At 41.1% G+C, this 25313-nt stretch overlaps 1 protein-coding gene across 2 annotated transcripts in view; it reads right to left on the reverse strand.

The window, feature by feature from the left end:
• Positions 1 to 339: 339 nt before the first annotated feature.
• Positions 340 to 25313, reverse strand: part of HSPBAP1 (HSPB1 associated protein 1) — a 40012-nt gene continuing 15038 nt past the window's right edge. The window contains exons 3-8 of one of the 2 annotated variants that reach the window (XM_076342968.1): positions 21281 to 21465; positions 17019 to 17155; positions 13662 to 13833; positions 5929 to 6012; positions 2520 to 2630; positions 340 to 2314 (exon numbers count right to left, since the gene is read on the reverse strand). In XM_076342968.1, the coding sequence (XP_076199083.1) occupies positions 1760 to 2314; positions 2520 to 2630; positions 5929 to 6012; positions 13662 to 13833; positions 17019 to 17155; positions 21281 to 21465 (1244 nt within the window). In that variant the 3' untranslated portion in view covers positions 340 to 1759. The remainder of the gene's footprint in view (positions 2315 to 2519; positions 2631 to 5928; positions 6013 to 13661; positions 13834 to 17018; positions 17156 to 21280; positions 21466 to 25313) is intronic. The other variant, XM_076342969.1, reaches the window with a different exon arrangement.

Raw genomic sequence — 25313 nt, forward strand, 5'->3', positions numbered from 1 at the left:
CCAGAAGAACCCCTCTGAAGCTACGGCTAGGGCAAACGCCACTCGCTGTTGCCAGCGCAGACAGAAAGCAGAGGAGGCGAGAGCATCCCAGAAGATCTCAGCAGCTTTCTTTGCAGTTTTTTTTCCAAGCCTCCATGCACAGCTTCAGTGTTAACCCACCTTCTTCCCTATATTTTCAAGTTCCATAACCTTTTAATCAAAGGACCGCCCAGCCTTCAAAAACAAATCCAAGGACTACTATACTTTGAAGAAAGGATGGTCTTGCACAGCAACCACTTACAACCAAAAGAAAAAAAGTCATTAAATTTTGATTGTTATGGTAAAGAGTAGGACAGAGGCTAGAAAGTCGTAACTGCTTTATTTTGTTCCTTAGAGATAGGGAACTGCTCATCTGGCTTTAAATAAATCATAACAGTAACTTCCTGATGGCCTCTTGTCTCCCAGCTTCAGAAGTGTTTCTGAACCAGCTGAAGGCTGCTTTCTTGCTAAGGGCTTTTGTCTTGCTCCCTCATAGAGCTTTGTGACTAAACTTACGCTATTTTGTGGAAGGAAGTAGATGCATTAGTGAGTGCAGTACCTCTTGGCTGAGGTTAGGTTTATTTGAATGCACTATTTCTAAAGTGGTCAACTGATCACTTATTGACCATTTTACTTTACATGTGGTCAAGGGCTGCAGTCCACAGTAAGTCAGTCTACCTTCTCCCACTTAGTCCCCCTCTGCTATGTAACCACCTCCTAAGTCTATCGTCAAGCCATGCTTGTTTCACTAGTGATGCTACTCTGCATCTTCCCAGCCCTGGAAGTGCGGTGTTGAAGGACAGCACAGAAGTGCTTTTTCAGCCCTCCAGCTGCTGACCAGCTTTGGCAGTAGAGGGGTGTGAGCAAGCGCAGGGTTCAGTGTCTCTGGTATGCCTCTTAAGGACTTAAGTTGCCCCCCCTGAGGCCCAGAGCACTAATCTTTCTGCTGGGATGAGTCTTCCTCTCGGGAAGGTGCAAGCTGCAATCCCCATGCCTGTGGGGATGAATCAAGTCTATTACTTGAACGTAGACATGGATCAAATGCATCTAGCTTCAAGTCTGCTTTCCAATTCTGACCCCAGCTGTGAAGCATTAAGTGCTGCAGTATCTCTTCAATATGGCTAAGCCACATTCATTCCTAGTGACTGCTGCTTGCAGGATTCACCGTTGTGGTGAGGGATGCCTTGAGACCAGAGCTAGTTTGCCTGGTTCCTGGGGCAGCGAGGGTGCTCAGACTGAAGCTGTTGGTCAGTACAGTGAGGCTGCTCCCGTTTAAAAGGAAAAAAAAAACCCCAAAACCCAAGAAACCGCTGCAAGAACATGACATCCCCCCCTTCTGGCAGTTTAGGTCTAGCAAACTTAATCCAGGAAGAATTACAGCCCATGCTGTTACCCCCTGAAATGCAGAGCCTGCTTGTTTCTGCACAGTTGTCCCCAGCCAATGCTCAGAGCTGTAGAACATTTTAAAGATCCCATCCACACAACAAGGTGGGATTATAACTGTGTATGCTCTGTTTTGTTTATAACACTGAGGAGCGCTCTGACTAAACACACCTGTCTCTTCCCAGCCATCATTAACCAGTTATTCTTCTTTCAGCTCAGCTTCAGTCTGCCACTTAACCATTAACTGTGTCTGTACCTAAAAATTATTTGAAATGAAACATTCAATTATTACTGAGCTTAAACACCCAGAATAAGGCTGCCATTTGATTTATTTCAGAAATGATAAAGCACTCTGTCACTAAACTCTTGTTCTCTCCAACAGCAGCTGAGCCACTAAACTGATGACATGCGGATTAACCAAACAGTCTAGCAAATCATTGGTAGAAAGGGCTGTTTGCGAGGCGTTTGGACTGCTGTCTGAATCCATTTGATGTGCAGGCGTTTCACAGTCATTACTCATTACCAATTGCTTCCTGGTGCAGTGTAACTTTCCAAAATGTCCTCCTTCATTTTCATGGGGATCTCTACTGTCACTTCCAACTGCAACTGCACCCATCGAGCTTGTTTCTTGAGACTGTGGTAAAACTTCAATAAGATGAGGTCCAAAAGGTATTTGCTGCAACTTTTCTGCTTTAAATGTTGAAAAGCCAAATTCATGGGTTAGTAATCTGCAGCCCTCTGGTTCACAGCCAACTTTCTTTTTCTTCCTCTTGCGTGAGGCGCTTGTCCTTTGCTCTGCACCAGTGCTGCTGGGACGTGCCTGCTCTGACACACTTGCCTTTTGGCAATTGAAATATGCAGACACTGCTTTATTCAGGTACTGTAGATTGATTTCATGGGATGTTGCCTCAACCTAAGAAAACACCCAGGATACACTCAGTTAAAAGGAGGTTTCAATTCAGTGTTGCATTATTATCTTCCATTAATTACTTTTGCTACGTGAAAGGAAGGAATTTAAAATTCTCTTTCTCAGGCAGCAGAAAGACTCAGGGGGAGCTAAGCAAAATGTCAGTAATTCTCTGTTATCACTGCTATAACGGGAGCAAGAGAAGGCTTACCTCTGTGGGATTTAGCCAGAGATCTCCATCACCGGGATTTTCTGCTGATTTTATGGCACATACCAGCATTCGAGTTATTGCTTCTTCTACACGGGCTTCATGATCTGCATCCTGCCGCAAGGGAACAGAAAGTGTTTGGAGATAGGTTAGCACTTGGGTCTCTGCAGAAACGTCAAAGTTCTTGGGAAGAACTAAATGGATGGCCTTAGTTTGAAAGCCATACTCATGTATATGAAGCCAGTGAAAGGCTTCAGACTTTCGATGCTCCTACACATGCATACAGCCCCCACATGAGTAACAGCACAGGCTTTGGTGTGACTACTCATCTGAATAAGGATTTGCAAAAAATATTCTAGTGTGTGTATATAATTTTTTTTCTTACTAGTGTTCTGTTAATTGAATCTGGTGCTTGAAATTACAATGCAATGTTAGCATTTAATTAATGTATGCATTTATATAGCTCTTTAGGACTAGAAGGACCTTGAAAGTACATAGCAAATTTTATGTATCTACGTATTATGTCTAATTTAAGTACTTAAAACACACAGGATGTTACAGCAAGGCAGCAACTATCTGGGGGCTACAGAGGCACAAAAGTGAGTCTTAAGGAAATCCAGCAAATATTTTATCATGTAACAGTAGCTGACATAACTGCTGCAGTTTTAAACGTAAGCAGAAGGAAAAACATGTTTCCTCTGAAAGCACTCCCGCAAAACTAAATACTAAGTTAGTAACTGGTTCTTTGTTTCAGGCCTTCACTTTCTGCATCATCCCCTTGTGCAGCTGGGTACTAGCTAGTTTAGGATAACCGAACAAAACTTTATAGGACCTTTTTAAGCTTTCTTTCCTACTTAACTGAATTTCTTGTATGTGGAAGGAGACAATAAGACTCCAAACAAGATGGGTGATATAGTTATTTCAATGACAAGTGCATAGAAGTGGATATGTAAATTGGCTTTCATTGAGATGCTTAGACATAGAAGTTTTGGAAGAAAGATGTAACCTTGTCAACCCACAGCCCTGAACTACCTAATTGTGGCTTTGGGGAACGTCAAGCAAACCATGCATCTTGCTAGTATGAGTGTTGAAGGCAGTAATTAATTCTGGAACCCTGAGCAGAATTTGGGATAGAAGCAGGGGGAAGTGCTCTTAGTATTTTGTGGCTTTGGATGCTTGGCTTATTAATGGCCTTGTATAACAAGCCCCCAAAACAGAGTTTGGTATCTACATGTGGAAATTATTTAAGGTGTTGCACTCCTAGTATTCATCCTGGTCTGCAGAATAACAGGGTTGTACTGATTGCATGAGAGCATATTAGGAAGCAAGGAATACTTTAAGTAGCTCACATCCAGCTGAAAACAAATTTAACTTCTACTCTAAAGTCTTGCCAATATAGTTAATGGTTTCACTAGGACTATAGATGTTGGCGTGATTCACATCAGCTGCTTTCATATTGGCAGGTAAGAGCTGCAAGCAAGAACTGCTTGATTTAGTAATGGAAATGTTCTCAGTATTGTCTTTTAGCATCCATGTCAGAACTTATTTTCATAGATGGACTGCCCAACACCTAACAGGGCTGCTATCATCAGCTGTAGGGATACTTTCTGTAAGGAACTTTCACCTGGGTTGCAATAGCTACACTTGTTTATGGCAGCTTTTTATATCTGGGGAGGGAGAGTGTCTGTGTCATTCATTAGCAAGATCCAGCAAACACTCCTCTGCTCATGATGCCATACACAACTACCTGCTCTCGCTGTCACCAAACAGGATCTTGGCGACTTGTGCAAGACCTTTACGACCAGAAAGGCCATGGAGTTTAGCTCCGCTATTTTTTTTTTTTTTCCTTATAGCACATAAGAACAGCTAGAAATGCTATAGCTAACACACCACCCAGCCACCTGGGAGTTACCAGCCTGGCACAACTGATCCAGTCCTGACCTGCTCCTCCAGAGGGGGACAATTTGTGAGGCACAGCTTAGGGTACAAGTGTGTGTGTTGACGTCAGGGTCCTTCCAAGCACGGGGCACACAGCCAGTTCCTCTGAATCACCTCAAAGGCTGCTCCAATTTAAAGCAAGCTTAAATGATTGCCCTACAACATTGTTGGTGCTCTCCCTGGCACTGGATGCGGCCTGACTGTACTTAGGGCTATATAAGAACTCGGTATGGGCTGTCAACCTGCTGTCATTTCTAAAAACAGTCTCATCTGGAAAATTTCTCCATGAGGGCAACACCCAAGTGAATTCCTCTACTCTGCAAATGCTTGGTTTGATGTTGGTGTAAGAAATGTGTAGTCTTTGAAGAGCAGTTGAACACGTGTTCATTCCCCTGCAGATTTCCAGTCTAATAAAGGGGTTTTTTTTAAAAAAAAAAAAGAAAAAAAAAAAGGCAATAAGTATTTTAGTGAGGCAGCTTTCACAGGCCGTTTCAAAGGGTCTTTTTTATATTAAGCTAGGATTAATGATAAAGTTATTTGAATCAGAAAACCTTCTGGAGCATTGAGATGATATCCCTGGAACCATCCCATACATACTGGTTAACATGAGCAAGAAAAATCAAAGCCTGGGGAAAAGAAAATTAATTAAGTACTTGAGAAAATCCAACTCCAGGCAAATGAAAACTATCACAGAGAAATGCAAATTCTAAAGTCCTCTGCCCCTTCTTATCACATTAATCTGGTTTAAATTCTAATTTAGCTTTGCATGTAAGCATGTGCTTGAGGTGAAGCTGTTGTTTTGTCATTCACTATTCAGCACAAAGGTAGCTAGTCCATAAGAAACTGGACATGAAAAGTTTAGCTTGTGTTTAATTGTTTGCCTGATTGAGGTAAATTTGCACGTGATTTCTGCTGAATTGGGGCTTCAGATCTGGAACCTTGGAAGGTTCTTCAGGAAAAACTGTATCCATAAGGGCTCTTCCCTCACCAGCCTCTGAATACAGCACACCCAATAGGGCTGAACCTGGCAGGCAAGGGACAAAATGCTTCAGCCTTCATCCTTACAAAAGTTCCTGCTCAATGCAGCTAAGTAGGAAATGCAGCTTGAGTACTGACTGGCATAATTTCTCTGCTCAGGTCATATTCTTTTCACTGTTTTCTTGCTAGAGATGCTTCTTTTTTCTCCCTGCACTTTCTCTAGCAAAAACCTTGAATTGAACATTGTGCTACTGGCAAAGCATAGCTGCACTTTAGTGGTGGCTGACAAACGATGCTGGTAGAACAGGAAAGTCTGCAAAGTTTTCTGGGATCCTGAGGATAATAGATGCTATGTAAATGTAAGTACCATTGAAACTGCTCAAAAGTGTTTCATGAGATCATCAAATCTGGGACAGGATTGTGTCAGCTTTCCTACTCTTTATAATATATGCAAACATGGAAGTGCTACATCACCATGACATAAAAAGGAAAATACCAGTTCAATCCAAGAGTTTATGCTGATGGTGATGGGGTCAATGGATTCCACATAGTGCCACCAGTGCCTTGGAACAAGCAGGACCTGGAATCGGAGACATCACATTAGGGTACTAGCAGAGGCAGAATGAGACAAGGAACAGGGGTGGGTGGTGATCTTTCTTGATTTCTTTCTTCTAAAGAGCCTTTTCTCAAGACTTAAATGCCCACTCTCTCCTCCATTGTATCAATATTATCATATAAGAAGTAGACATGATCCAGAACTACCTCTCATCCAAACTCCTCCTCATGTGAAGCAGGATTGTAACCTTCTAGCTGTTCTAGGTAAGCAAGGTCTGGCTGTACAAAGGGAGTGCAGCTGGTGTAGCGGTAGAGCAGGGCTTTAGAGAAAGTCTCAGCCAAGCAAGAATTCTTTTGTGGACTCTCCAACTGAGCAGACTTCCCAGCTCCTTTAGAAGGACTGCCAGCTGGCTTCCCCAAAAAGCAGGTATCCTAATGCTCATCTAGGTGATTAACAATATGTAGCTTTAATTCTGGTAAATACTCACCAGTATTAAACTTGTCACTTTTAGTAGATAGGCTTTTAAAAGAAGGTGTCCCAGAAATCATGACAACCTAGTTTAGATCAGAGCTTTGCAACTATTACCAGGATGATAGCTGTGACATAAAATTGATTCTAACCCATGGCTTTTACGGTACAAAGACACTAATGTTGTTTTGATGATATAGTACAAGCTTTACAGATTACTGAACATTAGATTAACATAGAGCTATCAAGAAAAGCATAAAAGATAGTTTTTGACAGGGAATAAAAATGGTCAGAGATGGATAAAAATATACGCTTCAGAATGGAGAAAGTGAAGCAATGATCTGTATCTGAATTGCAGACAATTCTTTTTCTGGGTAGACACAAATTACTTAAAAGAATGTTCTGCTACCTAGATGGCCCTGTGCTTCATTATATCAAAACACGGCTAATGAGAAAATGTCTGTGTAGGAAACAATGATTGAGGCCCTAGTCCCACAAACACTTACAGGACGGTCAGAGCACAGTCATTTTTGGGCCACAGGACAAAATGTTCTCCACAGGTTTCAATTTAAGTCAAACAAAAAAAGCATTGGCTCTCTAAAGGTCAAAAACATTTGGAAATTGTACTTTAATCCAGTACAGCATACAAAACAGAGAAGGAAGTCAGTCTGTGGAGGGCCATTATTTAAATATATCACCAATTAGTTATTCCTGACATCTAAAAGTGTACGAAACCCTACACAGACTGAAGCCAAAACATGTTTTCTACATAGAACAAGTTTCAGAGTGGCGCTTTTACCATAGAAACCTACACTTTAAATGAAAAGTGCAGTTGCATTAGCTGCAATGGGTTTATCTGTTAGCAACTGCTTGCCCATGTTTCATTGACAGCAGAATCATACAAAAACCATTCATCTGCTCTATAGGGGATCTTACGTTGCACTCTGTTAAAGAATCTGGGTGCCATCCAAATGACAGGGTATAATGAAGCCTGGAAAACTCTGGCATACAACAGAAGAAGGCATAGCTTCTGGAGTAAGTAGCTGTTTCCAACAACGGGGTCTTTACTGTGAGACTTCCATAGGAAGAGTGAGCTGAGCTTGCAACATGCTGGAGAAGTGGATGAAGACACTAGGGAATTGGGGTATGGTGCAGAGGGAGTATGTAGCAACGGAACAAAAGCAAGAGGCAAATTAAGGGAAGTATATAAAAGTTTCAGTAAGAGGGCTGCCTGGAAAAAACAAGATGGAAATTAGGAATGGAACGTGCTGGCTCAACTTGATTAACGTGCAAAGTAGAAACAGAATTGCTTTGGGAAGAGGACATATAGCTAGGAGGAAAATACAATCCCCCCCATCTAGTCCAGTCTTTTCAAACCAAAGAGGACGAACTTGGTCTTTAGAGAGACTAATCAGATTTTACTTGCCAGCAGGTTAAGGGTAATAACTGCAAAGTTGTGTACTTCTGCAGCTGGCACTGTTTGCTGATGCAATTTATAGAGGAGCTACAGAGCTGTGACTCAGAGGCAAAACAGGTACCATAAAGATACTTGCCCCTCCCTCTTTATTTTTGGGCAAGCTTATGCTTGTTAAAATAAGGACTTACGGCAGCAAGAACACTGAAATTATCAAAAAGCAAAAGGACTAAAACTTCAAGGAAGACGAAGAAATGGAAAAAAGTAATTAAAACCAAAAAAATACAGCTACTCAAGGGAGCAACAGAACTAACAGAAGACCAAAAAAAGAATCCAGCAAAGAGAGAAGTATAGTAGGATTCTTCTACTTTTACAAACTGTTATTCTTCTAGGTTTGCAAACCAGAAGCAAAAAAAAACCCTACAAGAAAACCAAAAGAAAAATCTACCACCACCACCCCCAACTATCAATTCCACAATAAAATAAAGCAGACTTCCATATGTTTATGAATATGGGACACAGATTTAGCTACATTTGAAATTACATTTCAATAGGAAATGTGAAAGTAAACCACAGTGAAATAACACACAGAAAAAATGCATCAAACATTTTACAGGGAAAATGTAAACTGCAAAAGCAAGACAGAACTTTTCCAAGCTAAGAGACAATTTTGTGTTAGCCTGCTTTCTATAGAATACGTCTAGCTTTGTAGGCTGGGAAGATACTGATCTAAACAGCAACCAATCAGATAATTTTAATATTTAGGCTAGCGATAGGCAAATATAGCACATGAAGTCAAAGTAGGACAGAAATCCCAGAAAAGATAAAATAAAATTCTAGTCTGTAACAGGAGGAAAGAAACCAAAAGAACAGTTGGGAGAGCAAGCGGAGCAATGCTGAAGACTTGTACAGCACAGAGAACAGAACGGGTTTAAATTCTCAATGGACATGATTAACTTGATACAGTGCAAAGGTAGGGCAAAGGTGGAATTGCTTCAAAGAGAGAACATACCCTGAAGTGAAATATTATACCAAGAAATTCCTGCTCATTAGGAAAAGATATTTGTGTAAATGTGCAAGAAAAGGAAGCACCAAAGAATGGCAGTGTGATGGGAAGAAAAAGATGGGGGGCTGTGGGGGGACCCAAGCAAATCCCAGAGCTGCTTGCAACCCTGGCAATGAAAAATAAAATAAATGCATGCACAGCCAACTCTGTGGGAGCGCTGCCACCCCAGCCCATGCCCTGTCTAGCCGGTGTCTGGCTGCCCTGGAGCCAGGAAGGTGCTTCTTACTCTGCCTCCCTCCTGAGCTGGTGTCTTCCCACCCACTGAAACAGAGCGCCTAGGGCCACTGACAGCAGAACCACAGACACAGTCCTGGAGAGAAGCACTGCGGACAGGAAGGGAATGGGGCTGTTACCATGCTGTGTCCATAGTGACCCAGGTGAGGGATCGAGGGAAGCTCAGGGAAAAGGTGGAAAAGTAGAGTCAGGAACTGGCAGCTTTCACCTTTGGTTTGCTCGACTTTTTGTGCACTCATGGGGTTCTCCATGTGTGTTGCAGGCCAAGTGGTGTTTTAATCACCAAATTCTCTGTCTCTTCTGTGATGGAGATGATACTTCTGGTGCCTAGAGGATGAGCTGGTCTGTCTGCCATGTTGAACAGAGTCTTCCGTATGGGGTGACCTGAGGCCAGCTCTGTAGTCTCCCACGTGAAAATCCCCTCTTCTTTCCCCAAAACAGAATTATCAACCATCTACTATGCATAATGCTGCAGAAAACTCTGAATTCTCCTTTACTAAAAGCACTTAAACTCTTTTCCAACAAAAGCAGTTTTTCACTGCAAACCCTTTTAAAAAGTATTTTATATACTCTGAACTGGAACATTTTATTTCCTTTTAAAAAAAATTTGAACTACTGCATTTCCTGACTTACTACACCACCTTTTTAAAATTTTTCTTGATTATTGAGACTGTTCTGCTGCTCCCCACTTTAAGCGCAGTCTGAAGTTGTCACCCCTTTTCTTTAAAGGGTGTCATATAGGGAAATCCCTCCCTGACTTCATGAAGATTTCTGCTTGCTCAGGGTTGGGTTGGAAGTCAGAGGTCTGCCTGCACTGTTGTGAGCTCTGGCTGCCAAGGTGGATCCCACGGTGTGTTAAGATACTGCAGTAGAACAGAAAGAGAAAACCCTACAGCTATACACAGGAACTTAGTGATAACTGTAGTTGTGGACACAGACTGAGTTTGAGACATGCTTCTTTAGACTTTCAGAAAGCAGGCAAGAAAAGCAGGGAGGAGAGCTTCTGAGCAGCAGACCACGGTGAGAGACAGTAAGTAATAACATTGATCATTTTTTAGATCACTCTTCCCATACTGTGACAATGTTTTTCAAGGCTGGAAGGGAGCATCCTTCTCGGACTCGATGTGCCTCTGAGATTAGCTCAGTTAGGTCTTTCCTCACATCTCTGGTGTCTAGAGCTGCACCGCAGCTCCTCTGGCTCCAGGCTGCATCTGGGACACAGGGCCAGGAAGCAGGAGAGCAGGCAGCAGGGCAGCTGAGTGCTGCCTGTAACAGCATGGGTCCTGGTGTCCGCTACCCCTCCTGTCTGGGGTAGCATGAGGGAGAATGGCATTACTCATGGGAGTCCAGTGTACAAGGTGCTTGCTCTCCATTAGGAGGTCAGATGTGTGGAGCCTCACATGTCTACCTTCAGACAAGCTGAGATGTGCTTTCTCGTCTTTTTTACCATTGTCTAGTTATATGGATGTGGATTAAGAGGAAGATGGATTAAGAACAATTACATTAGCAAGCAGGAAGGAAGCAAGAAGCTGGTGAGAAGTGGGCAGAGGAAAGAATGAGCAATGATTTTGTATTTGTATAGCATCTCAGTTTTTTGTAGCCTTTTCAGGTGGGATTCATCTCTCTTTTTAATCATCAAAAAAGTTAAGCATCTATGTGCATAGGCTTCTCTTATAGCCTGTGCTGAAGGACAAGATGGGATGAATGTTCCTGCAGGCCTGTAATTGTATAAGACAGGGAGGATGAATTGCCTTGTAGAGGTGCCAGGTTCTTCCTACTGATGGCAGACAGGACATCTGTCCTGGATGGGGTTTAAGATGAGGGTAGCGAATCTTTCTTACCCTAACTCTCTTAACACTTGTCCCAGAGTATGGGGTGGAAGATACTAGAACAAACATGGTTTGCCCCATTTGCGATCTCTTAAGCAGTATTTGTGTATTTGTGAAAACAATCAAGGTGATACTAGAAATACTGTAGAATTTATGAACAAATAAAACAAAATACTAATGCTTTGGGTGAAAACTCACTAATTCAGTGAGCACAAATCCACCAGCAGTCAACCTCGTGCTCCATACTTACCACTCAGCCTTGCAACCTCACATAGGTGGACAGGTCCAAATATTTATAAGGAGCCCCTCTATTTTTGTGATACAACTTGAGCTTGTAACTTTATGGATGTAGTCATGTACAGCTGCAAACTCTAAAACTACTCAGCTGCCTATTTTAATATGTTAGATATCTAAATGTTATCATAATTTGTATCGAGAACAGATTACTAATGTATAACCAGAAGTTGTATGAAGACCTCTGTGGAAATTCAGCCCACAGCCACTGGTCAAGTACAAGATGAAACCTTATTAAAACTGAAGTCTCAGCCAACTACCTAAATTCATAACAGAGATTCACCTCTGAACAACACAGTGAAAGGGCACAAAGGATGCAATCGAAGTAGGCATTGTGCATTGGTACAATGTTATAGGAAGGAATTCTGCTTTAAAGCCTTAAATGGGTGTAGAAAAATGACTTGTAGCAAACAACGACCAGAAGGTGGCATTAGGCACATGAAGTTTCTGATATTCAAAGCTGCACTCACCCTACATGCAGGTGCTCTCCTGAATATCTAAGAACACCTTTGTCTTTATTTTTGAACCCTTTATTGCTGCAATATGTAATCCAAAATGTTCTGCGTACCCTCTGGGAAGGAATGGAGATGCTATGTATTACCACAAAATAAAGCTGGCTGCAAATTCTGCAGTAATTGTATTATTTCTACATGAAAACCACTGCTAAGCATGTATCAAGATTGTTATTATTTAGGGATCCTCTCCCTTGTTAACAAAGGAGTTCTTCTAGGTCATTCCTTTCCTCTCCATCAAACGGCAGCAGTCCCCAGCCACCTGCCCCATAAGCTTCTGGATGAGATGCTGGAAAGCATCGCCCAAAAGGCGCTGATAGAATGGATAAAGGCAATACCTCACTGCTCCATCATTGCCTCTGCATTAACTTTCTCCCCAGAAATCCAAACGGTATCTCCTTCACAGCAATGCAGACAACTTGTATTACTGAGCTGGCTCAAGATCTCTATTCCTAGCAAGATTAACTTGTAATTGCTTTAAGCCTAATTAAAATTAAAATCATATTAAAAGTTCACTACCATACTTGATCATTCCAAAGGAGATTGTAAATTGAAATAGTGTTGGGGATCATGGATAATGCAGTGCTGAATGGATGTGGCATTTTTATCAATAGAAAAATTTGTTCTTTGTGCTTTAAATTATTGAACACTGCAACCTTACAAAGTGCAGAATGCAAAACTAATCATTTGCTTTAGGAGTATGACTAGGAGCTAATGTATAGCAAACAATGAAGGTTGATCACAGATTCCCCATTTGCAACTGTACCAGCAGAAGACCATACTCTTCCCAGCTGACAGACATCATCCTCTTGTTGGAAACTACTATCCTGCTCCAGTCCGCCATCTCACCAGTTCACAGGAGTGCCCCTCACTCTCTCCTCAAAGTTAGCTAGATTAGCAAAAATCTGTTATTTCAATTGTTGAAGGCAGCTGGGTTTGCCAGCTAGGGGCAAGGGAGCACTTGTATAAGTCGCTGAGCTGGCAGGTCAAAAGAGGTGACAGCATCTGCTAGAAGGGTGAAAAGGCAGTACAAGCGGCAACTCCACTGTCTTAAGCGGTCAGAGCAATGAAAGTTGCAAAATTCCTTTGGAAAGGCCTGACAGTTTGAGATGCGCAGGAGTGTTTTACAAGGACATGCACTGCTGAACAAATGAAAAAGGGTAATTCAGACTCCAAATACAGACCATGGTGATTAAATAAAGAAGGACGCTATTTATGGCAGAAGACTAGGAATTAAGAGTCCTGAGCCCTACTCTCATACTGCTGCTGACTGCCTGTGTGACTATAAGGCAGGCACTTATAACTGAACTTTCTCACTAAAACAGGGTTAATAATATCCTCACATCCTTGTAAAGCACCGTGAAACCTCTGGATGGTGTGTGCTCTAAATGCAAGTATCATCATTGTAATACTCTGCTATTAAAGCAACAAGTTGGCCCAATGTTCCCTGGTGAAGGTTATTCACTATCAAAATATGAGTTCCTTTGCTGGCTCTACACACTCATTAATCAAACACATTTTATGGAACATACAGGTTTCAGAGTAGACAGGTTGGAGTACTGTTCAAGAAAGTTTTAAAGTAGACAAATTGGAGGTGATTGGAAGAACTGTGACAGAATTGGGCAGCCGATTGAACTAACTCTCCAAATGTTTGTGGTTTTTGTACAAAAAAGGCTAGTAAAGTAACTGTGCAAAAAAAGTTCCCATGCTGAGAGAAATGTATCTAAGCCTGAGTGCAGACTGTAGGGAGAGCGGAGTTCCACAGTCAATTTGTTAAGATTTCCTAGCCCTTAATTAGCTAGTTAAATAATTTACTAAATCTTTAAAGTAATGTAAAGCTCATATGTGAATGGTACCTGTCCTGGACTGAGTGTAACCACATGGGCTGTTGCATTCCTAAACTTGGGAAAGCGTTTCAGATCAGGGTTGGCAACGTTGACTTTGGTGAATATGCTGGATTCCTCATAAGGGATCCTCGTGGGATAAAGGAAACTGGTGTCACCAGGTGGGAAGAGGTGCCATCTCTTCCTGGAAATAGAGAGAAGATAAAAATGTATTCAGTGCATGTCAGTTACAGCAAAGAACTAAAGGCAGTAGCAAGGTTTTCAATAAAACATAAATCTGCCTCGCTGTGTGAATCTCCTACGCCGTGAGAACACAGGCAGTGCTTACAGGCTGTCTCCTAAAAGTGTTTTTAAAATATTCCACTTTTTAATTTTTTAACTGAAAAGATTTACAGCTTCTCAAATTATTTTTAAAAGGCAGATAAAATTAAAAAAAAAAGCTCTTCCATCTGGTTCCTCCTTCCTCCCTTTTACAGAGCAACATGCAGCATTTCCAGATGCTCAGAGCATTAAAAATTGCTGTATAAACCAGGGGAAATAGTTCTGTTAGAGACAACATACTTTCATTCACTGAATAAATAGCTGCTGAACCCATGTTTGTTTTAAAAGGAGGGCATTGTGTGTTTACAATGGTAAGAGTAAAGGGGTATGGACATGATCTTCTGTCTCTTATCTTCACCTACAGTACTTATGTGGCTGGTTAGTCGCAAACCCCTCATTCTTAGTAAAACTCACCTTGATGCTCCTATGCCACAGATGGCATAAATAAAAAACAGAGACATTCATAGACATAAGCACCCTTAAACACCTGTATTTTTTTGTTATCAGTACCACATGATGAAAATGTGGCTTGCATGGGCCACTGGGGTTAAGAACTCACTGGCATGACTAAATGCCCAGATAGAGCAGGACAAGGTCATTCTGCTCATGAGGGCACTCGTGTTCCAGGTTGCTCTCTATGCGCCCAAAGAAGCGGGTCAACACACCGCAGTGCTGGGCCAAGCAGAGCTGAGACATGGACCTCATCCTCAGAAGCTAATGTTTCTATTTCACTTACATAGACCAGATCAAAGAGAGAAAAAAGAATATGCCAAAACTGGTGGTGCCAGTTTTACGGGTACTATAAACGAAATATCTTAGCAGGTACATATGTTATTTAGAAATACGAATTTTATATGGCAGTACTTTAGGTGATGGAAATAACCAGAAAGGAATACACAAAGGGAGAATTTATTATTTTTAAGAGGTGCCAGACAATCGGTACAACAGTGACCTATGCACTAAGCAATGGAAAAGTAAAGGCAGTACTTTGCAGCACAGTTGGACAATTTGAGCAGCTCTCCTCTTTGTTTCAGACTTTAGCGAGATCTTTCCTTTTTGTCCCTTTCCTTGGTACTCACTTCTTTCTTTTTGCCTACTTCTTCTGGTTGTCAGTTCCAAGTCACAGATCTGAAAATGGGAGAAAAGCAGCCAAATGGCACAAAAACAGAAGAGACAGGAATAGCAGGATAGCCAGAACTGCAGAGATCGGTACAGATGGAAGTGCCATCGGCCGCTGACATTTCTTGGTAATTACCAAAGCTACTGCTGGGTGCAAGCACAAAAAATAGTTCTCCTGAAACTCAAGCCCTATTGCAACTTTATTTTGCCCTCCAAACTAGAGCCTCTGAAGGGGCAGAGAATAACTAGGTTAGGAGGCTCATGGGTTAATCCTGCAGGCTTATGACAAAGCAATATCATGAAGCAAAAAATTAAGAAGCCCAAGGGATGCAAGGAGGAAATTCAAGATAGCAACAAAGGGCTACGGAGTTGTCCCTGGCTTTCCTGCAAAGGAAAATCTATTTAAGTTTAGCATAAGCTTATATTCTGTTACAAAGCCTGTCTTTGTGAGTCTCGACAGGGAATCTTTCGGCTCTGAAGAAGCACAGGATTCACAAGCTGGTGGAAGTTTGTGATCTATTTATAGCCTTTGCTCTGAAGAGGAAAACAACTTTGTCTTTTCAGGCCATGCAAAGGCTTTAGGCTGCTTCTTTCCCTGTGAGGAATAAGGATTTTGTTCTACCAGAGGGGGAGGAAGTGTCTTGGGAAGGCAGGCAAAATTGCTACATGATGCTGGAACTCTGGCTCGAGTTCAACACCTGAAGGTAGAGATCAAAGAGGCAGGGCAGGTATCAGGTCTGCTAGATTACTGTACTTATTTAGTATACCCAGTACTTAGGTGGATCCTTAGAAGATATCTAGGCACGTAAGTCTCATGGTTTTCAATGAGATTTCTGGCTCCTAAATACACTTAAGTGTCTGGACTTCAATGCATAATGCTTACTGATGCGATCTGAAGTCTACAGGATGGTTGCAGCAAAGCACGGTGCTGAGGGGGGCTTCCAGAGTGCCTCTGCTGCATGTTCACCCAAGGATCTCAAGGCTGTTTATAAACATGAATGAAAACCTGCCTGAGCGCTAAACAGAGTTACCCTTCTTACAGATAAGATGATGACAAATTCATTTGCCTCAGGCCTTAAAGCCAGTCAGTCTGTGGCACTGCCCAGCATAGAAGCCAGCATGCTTGACTCCCAGTCCTGCACCTTAATCATAAGACCACCACAATTTTACTGTTCTATAAAATGTCAGAGTAATTAATCACATTAAAATCCCATTGACAAATTATTCCTTCCACTATATACTATCAAACCTAAAAAATGCATGCAACTTGTTTTGTTACTCTAGCATTACTCTAGCAATAATAGGTAACAAAAAAACCCTGAGGCCAATATGCAAGGAAAGGAGAAAAAAAAGAATGGGGAAAAAAAAAAAGACAGCATGCAAACAGGCAGAAAGATATAGCAACAAAGCCACATGCTCCAAAATTAGTTTGGAGCCTCAAGTGTCCCTTTCAACTTTGCTCACAGCTGGCTGCTCCCATCCTGATGTTCCCCTTTTAAATTGATTCTAGCAGGATTATTAGAGGCTCTTGCACAGAGAATATCGTAAAAGTCTACAGTAGTTTATTTCTATTTTGTTTCTGGGCTTTTTATTTTTAACTCCTAATTTATCTCCTAATTCCAAATTCCTGAGTTCATAACTAGTAGAAAGATTAAAATGTTTATTATTGGACCACATAACACACAGATCAGGAAAGATCTTCCGCAAACAGAAGAAAATAAAATTGTGTTACCTCTGTGCCCCAGTCAAACTCCAACCCCCTGAAGTTCTGCCATTTCCTATAGAACAGTTCTTGATGCTCTTCAATCGTTGAGAGCTCAGAAAACTAAAATAATCAGGACCTAGAATTAAAACTCAAGGGTCCAAAACTAACTTTATAGCACAGTATAACTTTGTTCTGTATTTGTTGTATGTACATGCACTTGTTACCTTCCTTGTACTTGCAACACTAAGTTGCAGCCATAGGAGTCCAAATGGCAGGGGGTGTTTGCTCCTTCAGAACCAATCCACAGTGTGCTCTCTTTTCCACTTCTTCCAGGAAAACCAAAGTCAGACCACCTTATATCCTACAGCAATGAAAAGGTTATTTATGTAAGCTGTTGAACTGATTCACATCCTTCCCTCAGTTCTCTGAGTCTCTTGTCTTCTCTCCTCCACCGCTCAGTCACTCTTTATCCACTGCAGCTGTTGCTACTTGGTGGGGTTCCCACATGCATGGCCTGTGGCCCTCCCTCCAAAATTCTCCTCTCTAGTAGTGTTTCTTCCGCTGACTTTCTTCTTTTTCTGTCTGACTACACAGCCTCCCAGATCTCTGTCTCCAGTTCTCATCCCAATCTTTCCTATCACTCGTTACCCACTTGCTCTACAGAAGGACTGCCCAACTGCTCGTGGCCAGACATGGCTTCTTTTCCTTCTTTTCAAACACTCTTTTTTTCCTTTCTCCACTCTTAACCATCCACCCAAGCTCAGGATTGCTTTTAGAAAAATTCTGATATATGGCATTTAAAAAAAGAATGAAAGGAAGGAAAGAAAAATCCGTATTCCCTTTTCAAACCAATTTGATAATCCATGTGGCATATTTGCTCTCTCTTTGCTCCTGTCCCAGCTCTTTCCATGTATTCTGGAAACGCAGACTTTACCCCATCTCTGACCAGTGGTATGCTGGGTTTTTTTAAGGTTCTTATTATTTAATGGACACATTCTTCTCCTGCCTTTGCAACTGCGGAGGCAGTAAACTTAAAACAACTCGATTACATGGTGAGAAAGGGCAGAACAGGTATGCATGTATTATGAACATGATCCTGGAGCTTTCCAGTCCATTGATCCTCCCACAAGCAATCCCTTGGGGATGACAGCTGGAACGAGGGACAGTGAGGTATTTTTCAGATAATTCAAGGGTTTGCAGGATAGCTCTGTATAGCTTGGATAAAGCTTTCCCATGTTTCTCTAGCTCACCCTGCCACCTGCAGGGCCTGATCATTTGTTTATTGGAAAGCACTTGAAGTATACTGGCCAGAGATACTGGTGCCTTTTGGCTGGAGGCCCAGACTGAGCCTTAGGAAACAGAGATTCAATTCCTGGCTTCCTGATGGTCTCAGGCAAATCACTTAATCTCTGAGCTTTATTTTTCCCATCTTGAAAAGGAAGATAACGGTATTTGTTCCATTTCAGTAAAGCACTTTGGGGTCACTCGCATCACCTAACTTTAGGAACCTCATTTAAGCTTGGCTCCTGCTCTTGTCAAAGCACTCTCCATCACACCTTGGAAAAGCCTCTCTCTTTCCGCTGTCTGTAAAGAGAAAATAGGACTCTAGCCTCCTAATTTAAGTATGTAAGCTAGCTGCTTGCAGACAGGTGGATGACTATCCTTTTTTAAGATCTATGGATGAGAAAAACCACAGCTAGACATTATTGTAAGGATGACTTCACCATGACTCTGTATCAGGAAACCCTCAAAATGAGCAATAGCCTTCCCAAAAATTAGGTGTTGCTAAAGATTTTGAATTTCAGAGTTATTGATTTTAAAGGTAACATATGGAAAAAATGCAGAAGTGTAATATAAACATTTGTCAAAGGCAGCAAAAAATCAAAAAGAAAAAGTTGCTCCTATAGATTTGAGGAGCCATAAAATTTAAAATCCAATACAACTATTTCAGTGATAAAGTTAAGCGTAACACCATCTCTACACTTTAATCTCACACCTAAATAGTTTTTGTATTTTGTTACAATTTAAGTGGAAAGAAAGCACACATAATCAATATTAGATTTAAAAGAACTTTTTGAAAATGCTGCAGCTGTAGTAAACAGTTGAAGCGATTATGGGTAAAATAGTTTTTAACTAATGAACTGAAAAGGAACTGGTAGGATTACTGAAATCTTGACACAGTGGGTTCCTTTTCTACAATAAAAAGCCACAGTAAGAAGAAATGCACTAAAAGGTGTTCCAACCATAACAGATGGCACATAACTTGTGAATTATATTTATTTCATTTGCTGCTTATAATGAAGTTAATCTGTACCCGTATGTCACTTTAAAAGGTCTCATTTCTATTTAAACTTCACGCATATATCTTGCTTCTGATTTATATCTCAAATTCTGTAATGAAATATCAACTGAACAAAAATTCTAAGATGCTAGATACTGCTCATAGATTAGAATAATGGAATCATTACCTTAGCCCACACAACTGTAAATGATAAACAGTGCTATCTAAATTTCAAACAACTTCTAAATGGCTCTATTGATCACTATAAATAACAGTGCAGTTGGCCTTCTTTTCCCCTTCAAATCACCTTACGTAAATCTAAATAAAATCTAAAAAGAGAAGAGGGGTTATCATCAAATTCACACAAGAATGGAAGAGAATTTCTACAAAGAACTCTTTTGGCTGGTATAAATTGTGTAGCAGTGTTTCAAAAGCCTTATGAGTCTGGAACTGACGGATGCATTTCACTCCCATGCCTGTGAAACTGGCAGATGACATACAGCATATTTGCTTGCATAACATCAGTGATTTTTTCCTCTCCGGATTCTGCTTTACAACAAAATCCACGGCATAACCATTACGCGTGTCTATTCTAAAATCACAGTACAATCTGTTGCTTCTTATAGGTCAGGTGATGAGGTTGTGGTGTGACACCTGCACTGAAATGCAATTCCTGGAGCCTCAATTTTGTTCTTGAATGGGGGCAAGGGGAAGAAGGAAGTAGGAAAATGGTTGTTTCCTTCAAGTGTGTTTTTATTGACTGAATGAAGCAGCAGGCTATTCAGGTCTTCTGAGCTGCTATTATCTTGTGCCATAAAACACAGGAAAATGCTGTCTGTTGAGGCAGAAAGGGAGGAGACCAAGGCAGGACCACAGATAGAGGAAGACACTCAAAGGTCTGGGGAAGCCTGAAACATCCCTGGAGCTCCCAACTTAGTTCAAACAACATGACTCAGTACCAGTTGTGCAGCCCAAGTTTATGTGATCCTGGTTGTGTTTCAGTGTGCTTAGGAAGGGAGGGGAGAAAGAAAGGTAAGATGGTCTCTGTGCCCAAACCTTACCTTCCAACCCACAGAACAACGGGAAGGAGACAGTCTGAAAAAAGACTGAGCACTGAAAAATACAAATTTTACTGGTATAAAAGAATAAAATACATATAAGGAGCATGGGAAACGTTTTCTGAGGAAATAATTTGAGAGGGCTTATCAGTTTGTACTCTGTCATCCCAGTGATACAGTGTTTGCAGAGAATTATGATTCCATCTTCACATTTGAAAGTATAAAAATGAGTAAGGCTTCATTTACTATTCTTTTTTTATATCTTTTGAAAAAATACACCTTTTGTATAGCTATCCTTAATTTTGCCCTCCTACAATTTGCAAGGAGAAGTAGTAGGAATGTAGATGAACCAATACATTGAAATAGCAGATGGACATGGAGAAAGTAGAAGAAAATACCCCAGGTAGGTGTCCTAATACCTGCATTTGGAAATTACCATAGATTATGTACTTGCACAGACAGGTTACTTCATGTATTTTACTGCATCCACAGACAATCAAGGTATAATAACCCCGCAGACTCAGAATCTCTCCTCCTCACAGTTAATCTAAATATATGAAGGGAAGGAACTGTGCTGCTTGAGAAAACGAGCCACAAGGCAAAACACGGAGCAAAACCATGTTACAGCCTTGTTGCTACAAATGAATCCATGCCATCAAATCCTCCCTCCTGAGGGGAGCTGTTAATTCGGATACCATTTGGGTACAAGGTGGATCTGGGGCAGAAGCAGGGCCTCAAGTTTGCAACATGCCAGGCCTGCCGGCTGCCTGTCATCTCCACACCGTATTCCCACCACACTTCCATGCCTTTGGCAGAGGTGCAGGGAAGGTGTTCAGCTGGAGAGGTCACACACATGACTCAGTGCTCCCCAAGCCTGCCCAGTCACAAAATGATGCTGGGCTAAATGGGAAGGGGAATGCTGCCAATCTGGTAGTTGTTTTTGTCACTTGTGGTGGTGTTTTTAAGCATATAAGGAGACCCAGAATTTCAGACGGCTACCACTTGGTACTAGTTCTCCGTTAGCCTGAGCGCCAATAGCTTTTATTTCAAAATTTTAAAATAAATGGCCAAGAAGCAGTAGAGGTTCAGAAGCTACGCTAGATAATTTGCAATGACTAACTAGGAAGAGATAATATTAATGTCTTACCTGGAAAATTTCTGGCTTGTCTTCAAATATCCTGGCAATGTATTTGTAGTCAGCGTAAGCCCAATATTTGGAGTACTCGTAACAACTGAATGGTCCAGAGAGACAAGAAGGCTGCCCACAACTCCAAGCCAAAAACTCTTCAAGTGTAGCCTTCACGTAGCTACACCTGGTTTCAAACTGGGGAACTAGAGCAACAAAAGAAAAGCCAAATATTACATGAGCATTGAACACAGATCTAGTAAAAATAATATGTAGTTTCTCTCTCAGCTCTGGTTAAATGCAACATGAGATATGAAGTGGGACTAGGTGGCTTGACTCTGGTCAATAAAATGGTTCTCATCACCTACCTCATGATTAAAGTCTGAGACTGTTGCTTTTTCATTAAGGTTTAAGTGAATAGCTGTTACCTTGAACTTGCTGTGAGGTAAAAGCACACCAAGAGTTACTGTTGTTCATGTGCAAGGCACCCTTCAGCACAGTAACTCAATAATACGCCCAAGTTCCCTAAACAACTGAGAGCTTGTCCTTTGCTTCATCTCCCTTCTTAAGTGTGAGCTGCAAATGGGCACGCAAGTATTTGTGTACCCTTTATTTTGTCTCCGTGCATTTATGTAGATGGACATGTTAATCTTTCCCTTTCCCTAAAGCAATAACCAAATCAGCACAGTAATGTGTAGGAAGCAAATTATGGAGCCACATGCATGCCAAAGATCCATCTAAAATGCTGTGTGTCCTTATTTTTCATTTGGGACTGACAAAAGCATATTGCGGTGTTCCTTGGCAGACATAAAAAGTATTTACCAGCAGTGTTTTGCTCCCGTCATGCTTTGGTCAGGCTGACTGATACAGCCTTTCAAGCTCAAGGTCAGGTCACTTGGAAGGCCTACAAGATAACCCACATCACAGCATACTTTAATTGTGGTTAATCAGAGATCTTCATTTCCCACAGCTGCTAATTGCGCCAGCTTCGAAGAGACATCCAATGTTAAAAAAAAATATTACTATAACTACTACTGGGAAAAAAATTACTGCAGCCTGCATGAATGACAATGACAGAGCTACAATTTAACCTTGTATAACTTGCATAGAGCTGCTCAGAAATGGGATCCTTTCACTGTTGTGCAGCAGCAGCTCTTCGTTCTCTACTGCTCTCATTTTGTTATCGCAGCAATTCCCATAGAGTCTCATACATTTGTTCTTATTCCCTTTGGGCAGGAGAACAGCTTTTACAAACCTTTATCACTATCATTTTGCCGTTTTCCATTGTAGTAGCCTAGGCAGTGGTTTTCCTTCCCCTCACTATCAAATTCATTAACTAAAAATGTCATATAAGCCCCGCTATTCAGCAATCTGTAACCAGGGTCTGTGCAGTAGAAGGGCTCCCTACCTAAGAACTGCATACAAGACATATAAATCACCTACAATAACCAAAACCTCCTATATCTGATTTCTTGTCTGTGTTGCAGTCCAATGCCCTCTCCTGACACCCAATCATTAATGCACATCATTTTACTAAAAGATGGTCTGATGGAAAAATTAGATAAAAGATCCAAGCACTACTGAAGGTGGCTCAATATCTGTATTATTTTGATGAGAACAAAGAGAGCTTAGGACACTGCCTATCTTCCAAGATAATTCAGGAGCAAGTGTTTTAAAGGCAAGAAATAGGCTCTTTCTACCTCACAGTGTATTTCACTCTGAGCTTCATTTAAAAAAATCCAACTATGAAAGGCAAGACTATCTTCTAGGATACAATCTCCTCAGGGCAGGGTTCTTGGTTTAATTTGTAACTTGTTCAGTACCAAGGTGTGGGTGCTTATGGAAAAATAAATAGTAATAAAAAATGTATTTGGGCAATCTAGACAGATTGCTTAGATGGATTTGTAGGCTGCAACCAGGATGAAAATGTTAGCAATGGGCAGCTGAAAGCAAGAACATTATTAACCAGTTTGCTAATACTTAATGACTAAAAGCTGAAGGTGTTTCATAATTGATAAATTGTAGATTAAGCCATGTAAGTCTAAAGTAAGCTACCAGTGCTGTCTGATGACATGGTATTTGAAGGCATGACAATCCTCCTCTCTCCCACCTAATGCCACAAATTGAAACTGGAGGGAGGGAGAGAGAGAAGACGTGCTTTTTGGAGGAAGCAGCTCTCCTCCTTAGTTAAGGTCTGGTCCCAACAGATGCCAAATTCTGTTCTACTCAGAAAGACAGTGTTTGCAACATATAATAAGGGAATTGTAGAAAAAAAGGATAATAGCCTTAGAAAATACCCTAAAGCTCCAGCAAGAATGCAAGTGAAATGTCTCCTCCCTTTCTTTAAACTTAAAAGAAAACCAAATGTCTATTCACAGCTGCTGGGGAATTAAAATTATTTAAACAAATAATCCAAGCGAGGAATAGCCATTTAATATTATAACAAAGCACAGGCACACTCACAAACCAAAAAACTGGCCATCCACATCCAACTCCAATAACCTTCTCAAATCTCAGCTTTATGCGACATTTATTCAGTGTACGGTATTTTTATTTGTAGCCTCCAATTCAGCTACTGAGTCTATAGCCACGTTTGCAGTCCCTCTCTGTATCAAACCTCAGAGGCTTGAATTCTTTCGCCATCCTCAGTGGTACAACCTTTTGGGCAGATGTCCAAGTTGCAGCCCTTTCCTATCCAACTGCGTATCTGACAGCATCAGCTCTATCCAGCATCTCTAAGAGAAATTTCCTCCAGAGATCCTGTGATTCATAACTGATCAGCATGACAACCTCTTGCTCTCTCCAGCTTCTTCACAGTAAACTCATTGTTTATTCATTTTACTCCACAACCAGAGAAAATGCTAAAAATAAGAAACATCTGCAAACAGAAGTCAGTTTTGTCTAAGCTTTCTTCTTCCTTTGTAATTGCTGGTGTACTCCAGGTAGCCATCAGATAGATGGACTATAATGCTGCATTTTCTCTGCCAGAAACTCAACTTCCATAGCTGCTCCTCACCCTTTGTCTCACCTCAGAAAAATAAATCTTTTCACGTGGCTAGAACCAGATGGATAGGGATTTCCTGATTAACAGCACCTTCATTGTTCTTGTAACGAATGCTGGTACTCTCTCTGGAGGTATCTCTGTCAATGCTTAATCCTCTGATTGTATTTTTGCCCCTTTTATGGACACATACTGTTTAACTTGTGTAATCAGACAGAATACTATCAAACACACAAACTTAGGTAGGTACAAATAATTCACACAAATAATACTGCTAGCTCCCATGTTTTCCATGTTTCAAATGTGCCTTCCACATCCATATGCCTCAGGAAGTTCCAAACTAGCAAGAAAAGCAAATATAAAATCCAAGCAACTCCCACCAAGTTACCCCATTTGCAGTTCTCACTTTTTTATATTAAGGAATCTTCAGTTTGGGAATCCCCCCCAGGCTGCAGATGTGCACTAAACAAAGATGAGAAGTTGTCATAGTAAGAGGTCTCAAATTATTTAGCATCTTCCAGATGAACCTCATGGCTTAAATCACCTCAGAAACTCTGAAGCAGCCATTTCAGAGTGACACCAAAATATAACCACAAGCAGGAGAACAGTTTCTTTCTTGCATATGATTCCAACGCAGTGGCAGGAGTGGTCCCGTCTAGTCTTAAGGCAATGAATCTACTGTAAACATGGGAGGACTAATCAGAGAGATCAATACAATTTTAGTTGTATTCTCCTGTTGCTTTCTCTAACCACATCACTGCCTCAGTTTCATCTGAGAAAGTTAGCATGAACAACGGTAAGAAAGAGAGGCCCTCATTGAAAAACAACGTTAAGCACACAAGAGTGAGATCAACCATCTTCCAAATGACAGTGGCACATGAAATGTATTACATTATTTCAGACTCTGAGATGGCTTGGGTAATGGCTTCACTGATATATCCTTACAATGCAAATTTTTTTATAGCATCACAGGTCTCATTCAGTTACAATATAACCCCTGAAGGCTCTACCCATCTTGAACACATTTCTAGCTCACGTTAGCATATAATGGAG

This window comes from Aptenodytes patagonicus, chromosome 6 (genome assembly GCF_965638725.1).
Source record: "Aptenodytes patagonicus chromosome 6, bAptPat1.pri.cur, whole genome shotgun sequence".
NCBI classification, from domain to species: Eukaryota; Metazoa; Chordata; class Aves; order Sphenisciformes; family Spheniscidae; genus Aptenodytes; species Aptenodytes patagonicus.